The sequence below is a fragment of the Oreochromis aureus genome, linkage group 9 (genome assembly GCF_013358895.1).
Source record: "Oreochromis aureus strain Israel breed Guangdong linkage group 9, ZZ_aureus, whole genome shotgun sequence".
Taxonomy (NCBI): domain Eukaryota; kingdom Metazoa; phylum Chordata; class Actinopteri; order Cichliformes; family Cichlidae; genus Oreochromis; species Oreochromis aureus.
Genome location: NC_052950.1, coordinates 24,738,536 through 24,757,652, shown reverse-complemented (window position 1 = coordinate 24,757,652; position 19,117 = coordinate 24,738,536). Strand labels below are relative to the sequence as shown.

At 40.8% G+C, this 19,117-nt stretch overlaps 1 protein-coding gene across 6 annotated transcripts in view; it reads right to left on the bottom strand.

Moving 5' to 3' along the window:
• abi1a (abl-interactor 1a) overlaps window positions 1-19,117 on the bottom strand; it is a 50,960-nt gene that overhangs the window by 12,777 nt on the left and 19,066 nt on the right. For all 6 annotated transcript variants that reach the window (XM_039617245.1, XM_039617246.1, XM_039617249.1 and 3 more), the window contains exons 3-5: window positions 9,011-9,187; window positions 3,847-3,950; window positions 3,235-3,387 (exon numbers count right to left, since the gene is read on the bottom strand). In XM_039617245.1, the coding sequence (XP_039473179.1) occupies window positions 3,235-3,387; window positions 3,847-3,950; window positions 9,011-9,187 (434 nt within the window). The remainder of the gene's footprint in view (window positions 1-3,234; window positions 3,388-3,846; window positions 3,951-9,010; window positions 9,188-19,117) is intronic.

Here is a 19,117-nt window from a genome sequence, read left to right as displayed (position 1 = left end):
GCTCTTTCTCCGCTGCTCCGCCTCCTTCTTTCAGTCTGTACTTAATACAGGGAACTGTTGATAAATTAACTGAGGCGTAAGAAAGTTCCAGCTCACTTGCTCACAACTGACAAAAATCTCTGGAGCCAATATGGGAAAAACAGCTTTCTCCATGAAAATGAACGAAAAATAAAAGCAGTCTGTAGCGTACACGAGTACCATCGCCTGGAAAGAGGCATTCACCTTTTAAAGCCATCTGTGACACTGATATTTAAAGGTAGTCGTCTGGTATTTATCCGTACTCACTGTAAATAGGCAGCTAATTTATATTTGAGGTTTCATTCCTAACTGGAATTTCAAGCCAGTGTTGAGCCAAAAAGTGATTTAATTTTTTTTTGTTTATATCTAATCTCTTTGGTTATACTGATGAAGACTGCAGTCAACAGGATTTTAAAAAAGGGGTTATGTATAAAATAAGGAAACTACCTGTTCTGCCAGTACCTTTTTGACTCTGCGTTACATTAAAATCAATCCTGTCCTTGCTTTTTCTGCCTCCCCAGCTCAGCCAGATCTGGATATAATGTAGGATATATCCGATAAATATAGGATATACAGAATAAATACAGATATGTAAAGTCACTTTTCCAAAAGCTCTTTGCAGTGTCTCTTTTTTCTGGTTTAAAAAGACTTGACATCATTTTTGACAGATATGTTTGACAGCCTAACAGTTTAAATACCAGCAATTATTTTTTGGCACACCGGAACCGTCGGACTTCCCACTTTTAAAGTTGCAGAAGCAACACCAAACCTGACCTGACGGCGGTAGTGAGTTTAAACAGCAATAAATCTATAAAGCTTTTAATCTGTACTTCCACAGTTGTGCATTTGTGACTCATTTTATGCATCTGTGTATGTAACCGTAATCTAACCGTAAGAACAGCTGATTTCAAATCAAGTCCTTTACATGGCACAAATGTTTTGTATGATTTGCACAGCAAACATTTTTTGGGCTGTGCTGTTGGGGTACCCTATAACAGAAAGATAGCAAACCATCCATTTGCACTTTTAAATTGATTTATAATGACATAAAGAACATGGGTATAGCAGTTAAAGAGGAAGTTGATAGTTCTGCGGGAACTATGTTTAACGTTTGTATTTTGGTACATGCATTGTCCACAAAGCCAAACACCATCTTTAACATACAGACTCTGTCCAGATATCCAAACCTGTAATGGCTAGATTAGGGCAAATTTTTACTCCAAGCATTCTGCGGTGACTAAAATTAGCACGGCTCCTAAAATAAAACGTTACCTACATGCAAGAGTGTAATCGCTCCTATACAAAGATATTAGATAATAGCAGGGAAAGTGTAGCAGGAGCACATGGGAGCCTATATTGAATTCAGACCTCAGCTGAAGATGACAGAGACTGATGAGCTGAAAAAGCACAGCTTACTTCCAGGCAGTGTAATCAAATAGTGATGCCACAGCGATATTAGCTGCAGCAGGGAGTTTGGGACTCTGAGGACAGCATTCAGTTAAGGGGACATCAGAGCAGATCGGCAACGGTGACACCAAAGAACCTAAAACTGTGCACATTCAAATACGTGAGGTTACGTTTTAACAGATGAGGCAGAACAGCAACGAACATGAGGCTAAAAGGGAAGTTGGACAAAGACGGTTTCAAAATAAATAAAATAACTTCATATTTGCTCATAAATACGTAATATTTACGAGCATCACAGCCAGCATTACAGGCTTTTTAGCTAATGAGGAGACTTCACTCACTCGTAACTCAAATTTGATGAAAGCTCCAGGAGAATTCTGGGGAACAATCCTTGAGAGTAATGTTCAAGGGGTTCCATGCTGTGGCTGACTTTTTCTTTCTTTCTTTTTTTTCTTTTTTTAAACAGCACTTTATTTCAAAGGCTTTTACAGATATTAATATCAGAGTGATTCAGAAGCCCTCCAATCCTTGTCAGACAAATGCTGGATTTAGTGTAGTGGAGGAGACGAAGAGGTGTGAAAGTGCTCTAAGCCGCTGAACTAAATGAAGAGATTAGAACTATCTGACATAGAGGGGACCGGTGTTTTTGGATAGATGCTTTACACACATTACTCATACCCTAGGTTTATATTCAGTGAGCAGTTTTAGCAGTGTAGCTGGAACACCCAATTCCACTTCAACCTTTCAAAATTTTGGAAAAAAAGTGTTACGTGCCTGTTGCACTGTTCATAAAAAGCTGCTGATTAGCATTGCAGATTTTAAACTGTACTCTGCATGAAAGTAGCTTTTCTGTGACTCTCTTATCCTCTTCTAGCGTCAATATTTGGTCAGTTTTTGGTCATATATTCGGATTGTTTTCCTCTCACGTGCTACAACCACACTTCTTCAGCCTTTTTACTTTTTATGTCTGTACTGGAATGTTATGTGTAGTTAATTGTACTACAAGTCGTTAAGTAGTTTGTGCTGTGTTTTTCTTCAGTGTCAAAGTGTAGTTGTTTATTTGTGTGTTGCTTAGCCAGAATTAGCAGGTATCTGCATCACTATACTGGAAACATTATCATTAAAATATTCTGACTCTGCGGTAGACCAGCAGACTGTCCAGGGTGTGCACCGCCTGTCTCCCTGTGATGGCTGGGAAAAACTCCCAACATGGCTGGATGGACTCAAATTTGTTTGCTCATGACTTAAAAAAACATTTCAGAAAATTGCTGGGTGACATCACAGTATACATGTACATCTTTTATATAAAATCTCAACTTTTACCTCAACATTCCCAGCATGTCTGGCTACCTTTAAACACTAATTGTTCAAAAACATACTGAGATGAAGACAGCTATAACATCGGGAGGAGCTAACTAAAATGTATTGTTATCTATCAATTACAGTTACTGCGGGGTTGAACGGGTTGTGGACGGGATCTTAGATCCTAAAACTTAATTCCAAATCCTTACTTTGCCAAATCTTACTTATAATCTTATCTTCTGACTTTTTTTTTGCCAGTGCTGTCGTTGTTATTGTTGTTGCTGCAGGACAGGGTCAAAACGATCCTCACTGTGGTTCCAGTGTCAAAGGAGATGAGCTGGCGTGTTGTCATTTAATGCGCAGCATGAATTTAAATCTGTCTAATAATGTGAAATACTTCTTGAGGATGGTCTGTTTGTTTACAGAAAAGCAACAGATCCTCATTTTTTAAAAGCTCCTGTATCTGCATAGCTGCATGCATTGATTTTTCCCTCTTTCCTCATCTACCTGTGCGTGCGTTGCCTCTGGCTGAGTGAAGCCGTGCGCCCGGGGCTCTGCTGCTGGCCGTGCTGGCTGCCTAGTCGGGCGGGGCTGGTCATGTAGTCGTTGGGAACCGTGGGCGGCTTCACTGGCTCCAGGGTCTTGTAGGGCGTGTTGCGTCTGGAGTGGCCCAAAAATGAAAAGTGATAAACAAATTATGGTAATATCAAAAAAAAAGAATGATCATCACTGAGCGTAAAGCCTACTATCTGAACGTTGTGGATGCGTCCACTAAACCGTTGTAAATCCTATCAGTTTACCCAGCTGGATGAGGCGCGCTAAACATCGCTGTTTATCCGTGGAATTAATATCTGATCAGTGTCTGTGACTGTGTTTGTGCATCAGGGCAGGGCGCACTACAACAGTCCTGCATGTTTCTTTTTCTGGATCCTGCCACTTATCAGCTTATTTTCCAGCAAAAGTGACCAGTGATCCATCAAGTTTACTCCTCAGCAAATGTGCCCAGTCTTTTTATCTCTTGGACTTATAAAGCAAAAAATAAAGACAAGTGATGTGCATAAATTATTCATAATTACAGGACTGGGCTTCTTTTTCTGTTGACTGTGATGGAACTCTTACCCAAGCGTGCCACGCCCGGACATCGGCGGACTGGGCGGCTTTTGCGTCGGCGGATTGGTCCTCGATAGTGTTCCTCCTCTGATCGACTGATTGTTTCCATGTTGCTGTGGTTGGAAAGAAACCCCAGAAGAAGCTTATTTTATGCACACATTCCTCCAGTCACAGTGGGTGAATATTACTAATGTGATAAAAATCTACTATTACAGGCTGCCCAGATGACACAGCGTAATATCTGAGGAGAGATGTAATCCCTCCCCCAGGGTGTGCAGTTTACACTCTGATGGAATTTTGGAGTAACAGCAGTTATCTGGGAAACCCGTAAGCATTAAACAAACTACGTGACATTAAGGGATGAGTACACAACATGAAAAGTAAATAACAACACATACACGGTTGGTAAATAGACAAGGGAGTGTGATAAAGACTACGCTCATCTGTGGGAGGACTACAGGTCAGTTAATGTGAAGTAACATGGGAGATGATGACAGCAATCACACGAGGACGAGTCTGCCGTGGAAGGGAGTTGAACAAATCTATCAATAATACATCGGAGCAAAATGGGTCATGTGACAAAGCAGACTTACCTTGGCTTTTAGCCACTTAGTGTGGGCGAAGGAAAAAAAAAAAAACACAGGAGAGAGAGACAGAAAGAGGGCATGTCAAAACAGCCACATGTAAATGGATCAGTCCAAGTTAAGCGAGCAGCAGAAAAACGATTCCTCCTTGTATTTATACTGTTAACTTGTAGCAAGACCTCAGAAGGTCAGTAGTTAAAAATCATGCCATTTATAGAAAAACACAGTTTCCTGACTCGTGCCCTTTACTACAGCACCACACCCAGAGCAAGAGCCAGACAGCAAAGATTTCTCAGGGATCTGATGGCAAAAGAAACTGAAGAATTTATTTTTGTGCATCGACAAAATGACATCAGAAAAGGTTGCAGAGAACCACTCCAACCTTTGGTAACCTTTTATGCATTTTGCATGATGTGAACTGGATAATTTCAAATCATCGCTTCACTGGCACCCCTAAAAAAAATGAATTAAAAACTCCTACTTGTGTGGCTTTCTGTCTAAAAACAGAGCCAGCATAGCAGTGGGGTTGATCTGCAGTTTGACAACTACAGAGTCAAGTGGCTCATCTATAATGCAGCTTCCCCAGTGGCCTTTGCAGAAAGCACTGTAGCGTCACAGGACCACAACAGAAAGAACGGATGAAATCAAGAGTAAATTCATAGCACAGGTCAACAGGAGAAGACCTTTGCGCGCTTAAAAACAGGAAACGCCTTCAGTGCAGCTGCGAAAGGCTAACTTCAAGTTCAAATTTCACTCTCCTCAGGTTATCACAGCTAGAAGAGATTCAATTTACAATCTAGGTCATGCTGGAAATGCCAAGGCCCACTACTGCCTCGCCTTATCTTCCTGGCAAATGCTGTATCTCTGTTCTGCTGTACAAAATAAATAAATAAATAAAACAGATGGGCAGTGTGGAAATGCTTTACTGACATCAAAGGTGAATTATGGACTGACAGATTCAGGGTGAAAAAAAAGAAGCTACAGCTCTGCAGTGTGTCAAAGGTGTATGAAGGCAACAGACACTGCCGGAGGTCCAGTTAATATATCTTATTAAAGCTGTGTTAACTGCAGCTTCCCTTTGGAAGCATTGAACTTATTTAATGTGGTGCAGCTCTTCTTGTGAAGCAGCTGCTGCAACTGGAGTTTAATGTGACTGATCTTTAAAAAAAAGCAGCTGAAAATGCTCATTTAAGGTTTTTAAGGCAAAACTTAACAACTGTAACCAGTTAAAGTTACAGCGCTCTCGCCTGCAACCTACTGTCTTTGTGTGAAATCTGAGCATGCCTGCAGCTGCTTAGGGTAAAGGTCTTGTATCAGTAGCTTGTCGGGTGTTATCACATCTGCCAGAACTGAACAATTGCCCCTGGACAATTAACCATTGCTGCCCTAACTAGCAGCCACCAAGGGAGCAGCCTGCGGTGCTTAAGAAATAAATAAATAATTAATGTAAAGATGATCCGCCAAAAATTGCAGTTCCTCTACTTGAGGCTTGCTCCAAAACCACATGGGCTCCTTTGATAGGTTTGATTTGCAGAGGCAGCTGAATGGATCTGACAGGCCTCGCCTCAACTAATTCACATCCCTGAACTAGAGCTCTCTACCGTGTTTGCGCCGTTGTTGCATTTCATTGAATTTATTTGACCAATGTTAAGGCTCGAAGTGTTGGTGGAGGCCAAAACTACTGTGTAACGTCCATGTTTTATACAGTCTCTAGTTGGAACACAACACCACTTAACTGTTGGTTCTAACCGGGCCATTATGAACCATCAGTTTAATGATATATCAGTGATGAATCATTAAACTAATGGTAAAAATCAAATACGATCGTACAGCCATGCCTGGCTGCACCACAATATCAGGGGCTTCTAACATTTGCCTGCAGCGAGAGAGTCCTGATGAGGTTTCTTCTGAAAAATAATGTGCAACGTTCTGCAGAGTGGAAAGCCCCAACCATTTCTGATGAATGTGACTGATTCTTTCATATAGCTTAAATATTTTTACAGACAATGTTTAAGATTAGAATTGTGCTCACTTGTGACTGTTTTCATACACTCACAGCAGTGGATTAGTCTGATTTTTACTCAACTAGGAAACGAGTTACCAGAAACATCCCCGACGCAGAGGAATAACAGCAGCCGCCGTCTTTGTCGACTCATGAAGAACTTGAACTATCCCTTTAGTAATCTTGTAAACTCCTAACTGACACAAGACAGAATATCAAAGGACTGAAATCTGACTTCAAACAGCCGATGTGCCTGGTGCATTCCTGAAAGCCTCGCTGACTAGATTAAGCATCATCTGACTGGAAGAATAAATCTCATCTTTCGTATTAAAGCTAAAAAGCGTCATGTCGCTGTCAGAAAGCCTGCAGGAGCGTCCTGATCTGTCAGTTGTGAGACTGCAGTGATTACTGCTGTGTTCTGTTTGTTTATACCACATGAATTTCATCTTCCTTCTTTTTTTCCACCTCCCTTTTATAGAAAAACTTTTATTCAATAATGTATGTTAGCAAACCAATTTTTTTTTCCTCTCCGCAGGTGTCTAACACAAACTTTTTGTAAGGTCGTAAAGCCAACTCAACATTTAGGCCAAAGCTAACCCTCGGGCAGACGCAGTAAGTCTGAAAGCAAACTGGAGCCGATATGCACGATCTGAACTCATATTAAGGTATTGATTCTGGTCAGTAAATAAAACGCGGCTACAGACGTTCAGACTTCTGACAGCTGCCATTGCAGCATGCGCTATGAATTAATGTGGAGTATTGATGTTGCGTATCGATCGCTCTCTGGCTCTCGACATGCATAGATGAGAGGAGGTGAGTGATGTAGGGCTGCCGGATGTGCGGGTGTGTGCTCCCCACGTTCACCAGTTAAACGCGGCATAGACAAAGACGTTTAAGGCAGAAAATCCACAGAGATTAGGCTCCGAGTACTACGTGATGATCTTAAAATAGACTCAAACGGCTTTAAAGCAGCCGTGCAGGAGCACGACGCTTACAGTGATATGAATTTATTGTGCATCGACGAAGCCCAATTTTGAGCGCCTCTTGTATTTAATCTAAAGAGTAGGTACAGAACTGGGGATGATTGAAATGGACCTCATTGCACAGTTATGCCTGGTGATCCTGGTTTTAATTAGATATGAACATTACTAGATGGAAACAGTGGAGACAACAACCTCACCTCAAAGTTTGCAAGTGTTACTTCTTTTTTTCCCCCCTCTTTAAGCAATGTAGGGAAAGATGTTTGATAAGCACAGAAAATAAAACAAAGACGTATTGCAAAAAAGATAGCTGGAATAAAAAAATAGCATCATTAAGTTTGTCCAGCTTACAATACTTTCAGGGCCGTCTGCACCACATGTAGCAGAATAGCTAAATATGACACATCAATCCACTGCTGTGAAAAAAAAGACTTAAGAGGCTGGACTGTCAGTCTGTTAAAATCTCTTATTTCTGGGTCTATCGCTCAGCCACATCTCTGAAGTTTGTGATTGTGTGATATTTTCTGTGGTAGTTTCAGTCTGAACCCAAAAATAAAAATCTGTTTCGCCACTCCAAATCTACTATCACCATCTATTTTTGTAAACCGTATCTGCCAATTATTTCATTTTCTCTGAATCTTAATCAAAGAAAGAAAGACTCCTACTTTTATGATTCCTGAAACTGTAAATAGCCACACATTTACGGCTCAATAGTCATAATTACTGGTGAAAGTCTAGCCCCTGTGGTGACAAACACACCCTAACAAAATGTTTCACATCCCATTAACCGTGACAGAGGGCTTCAATGCAACTCCCCACACAGCAAATTGAGAGTGGCACAATGGCTTTTATCCGGTCTTATCAATGCCTGTAACACTATGGGACGCTAATGGCGAGGTCTTTAATCCAATCTGTCTGACAGCTGAGATTGATTGGCTGACTGATGGCGCAGAGGACGCTCATGAGGGAGAATGGAGATCTCCAAAAAAATAAATAAATAGAAAAAATGCCTGCAGCTGTCAGGAAATGATGTCACTGTCGGGACAACCGAGCGACCCCTAGAGCGAGCCCTAATGGCTGGGAGCTGGGGGTGAGTCTCTGTTTTAAAGAGTTTATCATATCAAAAAGCTTCTGTGCTACCTTTCACACTGAAGTTAAATAAACTACAAATCGAATCATATCATCATCGCAATAATGAGATTTTGAGAGCGGCTAAAGTGCCTTTTCACCATTTTCACAGCAATCCAAGAACAGAGCTGTTTTCTGAAAGCTACATGATGTAATTGCTTTTTTTTTTAGTTCATCTCCATCTCCACCCTCCCAAACCAGTTCCCACTAACCCACACTGAAACATTTTCCTGCAGGGTCAGAGAGGGGTGTTTTCTGAAGATGAAAGAGAAAGCACAAGAGACGCCGTTTGAGCGAGAAAAAGAGACAAAGTGGGAGGGGAGAAAGAGGGAGATAGGAGTACCTCTGGCGAGAAAGCAAAGAGGGGGAAGGGAGAGGAAAAAGAAGATGGAAAAACTAATGGACTGAGCAGAGGGAAATATTATATGTGAGCAGAAAATTAGAGACACATACACACAAAACAAGAAAAATCTGCTCACCTTAACGCCGTGGCCGACATCATCCAGTAGAGTGTAGTCAATTGGCTTCCTGATGTACCTGACTGGCCGCTCCATATTGGCCGGCGCTATGATCTTATGAGTCCTTGATGTGTTCTTGTTAGTGGTCAGGATCCCGATCTCTCGCCTGGCCACCTTCTCTTTATGGATGTCCACCGTCTGTAAATGAGAGAAGTGAAGGTGTGTGTTACACAGAAAACTTAACAAGGTTTAATTAAATCATGAGGCTGTGCTTTTCATCACTGGGGCCTTAATCTAAATCTAACACGGCAATTCAGCATATTAGTGAGGTAAAAGCACACAGACACTAAACAAAGATGAGTTACTGTTGCAAGAGCTGCTGGAGCCATCGCACTAATGTCTCAAAGAAGAATAAACTGAAATTTACTATATATTTAAATCCTGTTCTCACAGTTTTCACTTTTTCAGAGAAGCGTGTCCCTTCATATGTTTTGCAAGGGTCAAATGCTTCATTTATGCCTCTGGTGGCTGCTTTTCTCACTGAAACTGACCCATTGTTTCATTTATTGGTCACACTCCTATACAGCTGTCTTCCAAATGACATGAGAAATTTGGATTTCTCAATACACTTGATCATGTATTACTAAATTTGGGCAGATGACTGTCACTTGTGCACACAAGGCAAGCACCAACTTCCAGAGCTCCAGAACTAGTCGATCAAAGAGTCAGAAATCTAATTGTTAGGAGTTCAGATCTGTTTTTTCTCTCTCCAATGGAAAATGACAACAACACAGAGGTGCCAATAGCAGCCGGTCGGCGGCACCTGTTGTTGCAAAAAAAAGGCTTCTGGTCCTTTAGACGTCTACTGGAAAACAGCCCTGAGTGATGACCTTTGTAAACACTTTCTTAATGAGTTTATGGGCTTGCTCACTTATTTCTGGTCTGTTCTATTCTTTCCAAGCATCATAAATAAGGAATATCAAGGGTATGTTCGATGCCAACGAACCCAAGATTTTGCCATCGGATCCGCCCTCAAAACCCCAAGATGGCATCGAATGGACTCTTTACTAAAGTTCTAGTTCTAGTATTTTACTTGATTGTTACTTAGCACTATGTAGAAGGTAGCTGTGTCTAATAATGGTGCTTCACACAGGGCTTCACAAACCTTAATATAATCCGTGCTTGTCTGTGACACATTTGTGTATTTTTTGGTGTTTATTTTCTGGCCTTTAATGTTTAGCCACATGCCTATAACCTCACAAGTACTCACGACACAACCAAACAGGAAACGCCTCCCACCGAGCCAAAAGGAGCCCAGGAGCAGCTGCTGCTGTTGCAATGGGAGATGAAAGGCCACAATGTCTGCAGAGGCCAGACCAGGAAAACGGTGGTCTCTCGTGGAGGGGAAGGAGTCAGAAACCAGCGCCAACAGAGGATTCCTTTCATGCCACAGTGATCTGAAGCTGGACTGAGCTTTGTCTCTTTATTCTGCACTGCTCCACTGTATGTACAGACTTAGCCCTCAAGTATCATTCATCCCAGAGTTGAAGGAATTAGTAACACTCTGGATGGCTTATATGTAGCCCAGCACAGCACAATCAAGCCAACAACATCTCTCTTTTTCCCTCTCTCTGGATAACGTCAAATCTAATTTTAAACTGTGACACTAATGAGATATTCGCCTGAGAACTGGCAAAAAACTCTAATATCTATTAAGACTGATGCATAGCAGGTTCCTGCAGGACATGCAGGAGTCTTAAAAAAGTGGATTGCTCAAAATTGCAGAAAAAAAAAGAGCAATAAATATTTTATAAGAGCCAAAGATATTCTTGCATAATTGCTCCCTAAGAGACTTCCCATACAAAGAAGGTCCGTTCTGTTCCAGTGCCCTGTTGTGTCTATTTGAATTAAGAGATATGACAGAGTGCTGATTACAGTCATCTTTTTTAACCTGAGACAGGCTGCCAGGATACAAGAGGCTCTTGACATAAAAACGAACTGTAGTGACAATATCTTCCCTGTGCTGCGAACAAACCAATGCACAATTTAGTGGATAAGAGCCCCATTATGATGGGATTTGAGCCAATAGCTTTGACTCCACATGCAGCTCAGAGATAACTCCCCAAATTGTCATATATCATGATCATCTGAAAGCAACTGGGCCAAAATCGAATCAGCCCATTTGGCTTCCATTTGCAGGGGATGTGATGGAGCTCAGTGATCGGCTGAGACGTAAGAAGGCAGAAAGAGGGGCAAAGGAGGACGAGGGATGGGCTCAGTCAATCTAGACCTGGTTTTACTTCGAAAACAAAGCTTTGCTCACATTTCACCACTGATTCTAAAGAAAACTGAAGTCATAGGCATTGCACATTGTCATAAGATTCTATGAGGAAGTAGACAAAACATTAAAAGTTCACTTGAAACTGGAAAGAGAACAGTTGTTGAAATACGGCAGCTAAACTGGGAAAGCATCTGTTCTTGGCTGCACATACTCCCCATATCAGAGAACAGCGTTCGGACAAACGTCATCGCAGCTGGCAAGGGCAGGAAATTAGAAGTAGCGTAGCGAGTTCATCTCCATCCTGTACAAGCCCTACTGCAGCAGTGCAGAGCCCTGATGTTACACAAGTGTTGACAGAAGGGTAAATCTGAAACCACCTTGTTTAGCAAACTTCCACACAGCGAGCAGCAGCACCCCGTGGATATCGCATTGCTAATCCACTGTCCACTGTCCAAAGAACATTAAATGGATCTGACAAAAAGGTCTAAGTAGAAGAGTGCATTCTGGCTTCACCCCATCGGACTGACCCAGCAGGGAACCCAAATCTGAGCAACTGCGACTTAACAGCCCATCTCTTCCCTCGACTAAGCGGGGAAACGCTTTTCCTGACTTTTCAACTGGCACTAAAAAGGTGTTTACTCGATCCCAATGATCCATCTGCTGGGTGGAAAACGTCTTGCCAAACTGAAAGGTGCATGATTCACATGTGCTCTCAACCACTGCCACCCATATGTCTCAGGCCTACGGCTTTTTTCCCAAAACACTGAGCAGTTCTGGCTCTGGTCTTTGGCTTATCCATCATCTAAGGACTTTTAGGACTTTAAAGTGCCCCCCACTTCGTTGTCTGCTTTTATTGAACTGCTTTTTCCATTTGTCACCTTAAAGTCCTCTTTTTTGGCATCCTTTTATTTTTTTCCTCTCTTCTTTAACCCTGTAGTTCTTCCCACACCCAGAGGACTCACCCATCTATGACTAGTGCAGGGATTTAGGTCATAAATTGGAGCTACTGCCGACATCATCAGCGTCATCCACATTCAGTCAAGAATGCTTTAGACTTGGAGACTTTTTCCCCATTTTGGAATATGAGGCAGTCGGTGCAGTGCTTGCCACAATGAGAAATTCTTGTTGTGTTGTTAGTAGCAACGAGTGGCTAAATATTTAGGATTTATTTATTTTGAAGCCAGATTGTTACCGTTTTGGTAGAGGCTGTGCCTGGAACACTTGCAGCTCAAAATGGGACACAAGGCAAGCTATTTTAAACGATTAACTTGAATCTTCCAGGAGTCAACTTGACACATTGGGCAAGTGCACTAGAGAAAGAAAAATCAAAAAAGAAAGATACAATCCCCAAGTCAGAAAACACTTTGGACTCGACCTAGGTTTTCATTGCTAAACAGCATCCCCACTGTTGTCAAGTGCTTCAAAGGAAAATATTTGGGTTCGTCAACATTACTTTGCTAATGTTGGCATTATGCAATGATGCAAACTCAACTTTCACTGTAGGTTGGATCAAAACAAACAAAACAAAACAAAACAACAACACAACATCAAAGAAAGCCAAAAAACTTTGCAAACAACTTATTGTAACTGTCAGTGTAGCCCACCCAATAACAACAGATCGCTTTGGATCAATGTCCCTCCCAGCCTGCTGACCAGTGATTGATGCCAGTTGATAGGTGAAATTGGTTGCAAAGAGGTATATGGAAAGCTGTGACCTTTGAGATGTGTCGATTGCAGTGTTAAGGTATAATTTTTACTTAGAAAGGCCAAGGGTTTCCATTTCCAGTTTACATCGCACATTTACAGCTTCATGACCATTTGGTGAGCAGTTGGTAAGTGTTTGCAGACAAGTCAGTCCTTCCATGCAAACTATGGACGCCCATGGCAATCTGCTAGCAACCAAAGCAATTGCACAGAGGTTTTTGATGTAGTACAATCTTTATTTCCAATTTCACTTAGCAACTGGTCAAGAACTGACACAAAAATGATAAGTCTACTAATAAAACCAGAGGCCCCATAATTTAAACATCCACTGTAGAGGACTCCTCCTCACTAATTTAAAAACAATACCCAACTTTGAGAACACATCACTGTCTGGTCTTCAAATCTAAGTCGACCCCCGCTTTCAATGAATGCTTATTGCCTCTTTCAGGCCAGTGCAGCCCACTGCTCAGATAGGGGGGAAGGCTGGACTACTTGGGAAAGGAGGTCATACATTGACAGAATGTATCCACACAACATCAGCAGAAGGGGCATAAATCTCTGAGTGAAGTGGGAACGGCCAAGCAGAGGTCTAGGGTTGGAATTTCAAAGTCTTGAACAAACGTAACTTGACAACTTCCCACCAGACAAGCACACAGTGTTTTGGCAAGCGAGTTGAGCAGCAACTTAAAAGAGAAGAACTAAAAACATGTACACTTTATCTGGAATTGAGACAGTTGCTTTCCCTTCGACACGTACTGGAAAGAGAAGAAAACAGCTTTTTCAGCACTTTGGCAGACTGGCCGCAGGATGATATCCTCGGTAAAACGCCAACTATGCACAAACGCACGGACAGACAAAAAGCTTCCCAGCGTGTACTGTAGGCGTAGTAAGGATGAGCTGGGCACTTACACTCAGCATGGGGAAAAACCTACAACTAGACAAACACACCCTACATACCGATGTTTCTGTGTGTGGCTTGCCAGACCAGACAAATGTGTCAATAGTTAATAACAGACTTCAGCTACAGATAATTATAAGATCTGAATAAAATGGTTCAGCAAACTGACGAGAGAAGAGAACATCTATGTTCTTAAGTCCATGAGAGCTATTTTTACCACCATAAAACACCATAAATCAGGACTACATGATGATGATGTCCAGACATTGGAGGTCCTTGTTGTACTGTGCGATTACGCCGTTCTCTCAAACATCTGAACCTCAATTTCAGCCTTGCTGCAGATTGAGGAGTGAGGTGAAGACAGCCTAATGAGGCCATCTCTTCTTTTCAGCCTTACAGCTCCAGTAAATCTTGACCATGTGCAAATACCCCCTCTCAGCAAAGCACTTTCCCCCCCTACAAAGAGCAGATTTGAACAATTTGCAGTGCTTGGTGTGTTCAAGCAGCTATCTCATGATGAAGTGCTTTCCTGCTTCTAGGTCTGCTTCCACAACAGTCATTTCCTAAACTTCCCAAAATATCTTCATGACAGAAGAGTCCTAAAAATGTTGCTATTGTGAAACGTGGAAACACTAGCTCACAAAGGAGCTAGAGTTCAGACGTACTATTAAGACATCTTGTGGTTGTGTTTCACAATTATGTAATTAGGCTGGAGAGACTGCGACTGTTCAATGGAAGAAAAAATAAATAAAAATAACTTTTTTTTTTATTAAAAGACACAAAACCACAAGGATCTCTTAAAAATCCAACCCTCAGTGTCCTAAAATAAGAACAAAACAACTCCCAAAGAATCCATATAAGGCAGCATTATACTCGTTAATCTCAAGGCAAATGACTGCTATTAGTTTGTAGTGTGGTTCTAACAGAGGAGGCTCTACAAGCTTTTTCTGTGATCAACTACAACTTCTTACAGATGCCACAAGACGGATAACCATAAACCATTCTGTGTATTTCAGCATCAGGCAAAAGGCGTGGCTTTACAAAGAGAAGCCATCATGTCAGATGAAGAACTGTTATTTACTCATGTATAAGTCGATGTGTTTTCTCATCTTTGCATAATCCTTTCCTTCTTTAATGACGCAGGCCTGGCATTAAAGTTTGACTTTGCTACACAAGTGAATGTTCCACAAGTAATGAAATGCAGAAACTGGTTTGACGTGATTTATATTTGAGAAAATGACTGTGAATATGAATATATTCATTCATATTGATCAATGTAAAACTGCCTGCCAGGAGTCCATATTTATTGCATAACGCAGTGCGTTTCATCAGCGACCTCTGCAGTCGTGCAAAAAACTTGATACATCATTTAAAAGGATTACTTCATCAATCTCACAACACTGGCACGTAAAGTTGTTTAAAAGAGAGAAAATAAATCTTGGGCTTGGGTTTAATTGTCTGATGTGCAATTCTACCCGAGTCAGTCTAACCTGTTGCCAGTGCCACTATGAGACATTTACATAAAGATGGAACAAATGAAAGCAAAACAAAGTGTCGGTGTTAAGTGAGGGATCTCTTAAAAGCTTAAAAGTTGAGTGTACAAAACACTGCTTCACATTAAAGTGGAACTGTTATGCTTTTCCTTGTTTTCTGTCACATATGCACACTGTTTCAGTGCTTGATGCCCATATTAAACATGGCCAAGCCTTCAAATAACAAGGTCAGTGTACGTGCAAGCAATGCCCATGGGCCAAACGCTCAGGTTTCAGACAGTTTTTTCTACTTTTGGCTCCCTATGATGTCAATGAGAGCAGATGTTTACAAGGGAGCCAATCAGAATACAGCGTCCTTAAAGGCAGAGGAGTTTAAAGGGCTTGTTTCCTGCAGTGCCATGCAACTGTACAACACAAATAAGGATTATTTTGATTGTTTTAACATTGTTGTTCAAAATGAACATTATTGGTGGCTTTAATAAGGCCCTGCATTTTGTGTAGCAGTTAGTTTTGTGAAATAATGACAAAAGTTTGTCAGATTCATAATCATTACACTTATTAACTGTCTAAAAAGTTCCTAATCTAAATCCTAATTCTGTAGAATTTGGAATCAGATGTGTGCAGGCTACCTTCATGCATATATGGGTTAATTTAGGCCACATTCACAGGGGTTTTATATGACTAAACTATAGAGCCATTTCTTCCCGTCTCTGCTGTTTGTGGGCACTGACTTTGGTTAATATTTAACAGATTCTCTAGCAGTCTCTAATACAAACAAATGTCCCATAATGCAAACTTTTCCTTTAAATGTAAGACAAGGTTGTTTGTTTGGATTTTTTTTTTCTTTTGCTACATAGTACAAATGGTTTGTACGGGCATTCGCATTCCTCACAGTAGGATGTTAAAGAAAGTGCTGTTTTGGTGCACAAACAGCTTTATTTGTTAATAAAGTCTGCATTTTATTAGAGTGTAGGAGCTTGGAAATGTAAAAGTTGCCAGTATTTCACAAGATAAAGCAAACACGGGAGGAAGACAGAGGAAATATTCTGATTTCCTTGAGAAATATTTATTATATTTTTCTGCTTTGTTATCAGTATCGTGAACCAGTGCCCCTGAGGACTTTGCCCTAGATTTGAACCTCTTAACTCTGTTTGTGTGCTGTAGCTGTAGCTTCCCACTAACTGCGTCCAGCCTCATCTGTAAGAGAAGCTCCATCCAACACTCCCAAATCCACAGTGAGGCAAAACGGCTGCTGAACAAGAGCAAATACCTCTTTGTCCAATGCGTTTCTCAGCGTGATTACAGCCAGCACATCTGAAGCCCATCATCTGTAGAGTCTAACATTTGTCCAAAACGGCCCTGCAGCGAGGCTGATTCTCTGAGCGGTTAAAGCGACACAGAGCATGTCGGAGCTTCCATGTGCACTCTGAGCCAAAATGGGAGGTCAACTGCACTGTGGGGAGTTCTCAGTTTGGCAGCTTCGGTTAAACATCCCTCAAAAATCCGATCCCTCTGGTAAATCTAACAACCCACGTGTGACACGATGGAGCCAGGATTGGACAAGTGTTAAACCTCGAAGAAAGGCTCTCAGAGACACAGAGAGAGAGGAAAACACTATTAAAATGAGCCAGGAAAGCATGCCAAGGTCGACGCGGTGTTTGCTAACACAGCACATATGGAAACACCTCAGCTGGCCTTTGCAGTCTCACTTGGGCGGCGGCCAAGGCAGCATTCTGACTGAGAGCTGAAGTTTACATACAAACTGAAAGCTGAGAGCAAGCATTTACCATTCCCAGACTAAGAGGTAGACACAATTGAAGAACAAACACCTAAAACTGAGACTGAGCTGCAAAATGAAAGGAAAAGTGAAGGAAAAGCATTTCCCAATCGGCCATGTTGATACAAAGGTGTCAAACAATTCCCTACACTGCTCTTGTGCTGCAGAACAGAGGTTCAATGATCAGATGCAACTGGAGAGTTGTTGGCTGGGAAAGAATGCACTGGTAATAATGAGAAGGCACTCTGCAAGTGGGAAGGGGTGGGGAAGGAGGAGTAACCACAGAACAGAGGAGCTGATGATTCACTAAACAACCTCAGTCACCAGTTATTTTACATCATCACTCATCCACCCTTTCCTGCATGGATAGATGTTAGAGTCACACGTCGCAGTCAAGCTACAAATGCCTCAAGAAGGAGAAAAATGCGACAACAGAAAATATGAGATTAACAGAAAAATCATTAAATGATTTCGAAAGCTGAAATTATTTATTTAGCGAGAATGACAAACATTTATTTCTTGAGGTTCTCAAATGTAAAGATTTGTTTTTAAACATTTTATAGACCAAACATGTTTTTAATTAAAAGGGGGGAAGATTTCATTTTCTTTGGCAGCTATTCAAAGTTTCACTTTATTCCCAAAGGGGTAGTTAGATTTTTTTTCCTTTAAGCAAAACAAAAGACATAAATACTGTAAGTACTGTAAGTACTGTGGGAAACAGACAGCAGTAAGTGCACCATAATATTTGGCGGGTATCACATATTTTATGGTTAAACAGTTACTTGTTTGATAAGAAAAGTTATTATAAACTGTAAAGTATAAATCATGACTTTAGACTAAAATTGCTTCCTGATGTTCATCTGGTCATTTAATCAAGTAAACACTTCAAATAACAGCAATGTCACAAATATACGATATCTCTCTGTTGGTCTCCTTTCTTACAGCTTTGATGAGCTGATCAACATTAAATTTATTTTAAAATTTGCTACGTTTTGTGTTTTACAATTATTTTTTTTTTTAGATCATCCATTTTTTTTTTCTTTTTAATGCTTCCCGTTACGTAAGCAAAAGTAAAAGTCTGTTTTCAGATCAGACTTTAAAAATGTTTTTATGTTTTTATGAGTCAAATCACATTAATTCAAGATATGATCCATGAGAATGTGAGAAGACTCCAACTGGGATGTAAGAATCATAATTAATAGCATAATTAATTTTGTCCAAGCAGAATTAAATGAACACGACTGACCGATATTTAAAAAGGTCTGCCAATAACACACAAGCATGAGCAAATTAAGCGCTCCCTAAATCACTGCTGGATATCATGCCTGTGTGTGCCAGTTACAGCCGTTCCCTTCACCGTGTAGATTTACATATCCAGGATGTATTCTGGACAAGTCAAAACACGAATATAAACACAAGAGATAAAAGGTTAGAGAAGCACAAACCAAATGTCTGGCAAAGCATACGGTGATCCCTACAAGCTGATCGTCATTATCCACTGTTTGGAAACACCTTGGATTTAGTGCAAGTGATGTGGTGTTGCGTCTGTGTCACAAAGCAACAAAATTAACTTATTCAACCATCAAAAAAACAAACTGCAGTGTAAATGAATGCCAAGAAAAATAGCACAATAGTTCCCAAAGTCAACTCAGAGATCCTTAAAAGTGAGCATGTACAGTCAATACATCTATCAAACTCACAAAGACGCACAGAAATCTCCAATGCAATCACACTGCATTTGACTAAACATGAGTAACAAAGGCTTCAGAAATATTGTTGAATTACTGGACAAAGTCATTCAATTACTGGTTATACTCAGATATGCTTGTGAATCTGTAGAGACATATAAAAGATGTCAATGTGATTTAATAAATAGATCTTTTTTTTGTAATTCTAACTTCATTTAGAAGTCACAGATTTGTGAATTTCTTTCTACAGAATATTTTCTAACCTCTCTTTTTGTCGTGAATCCAAA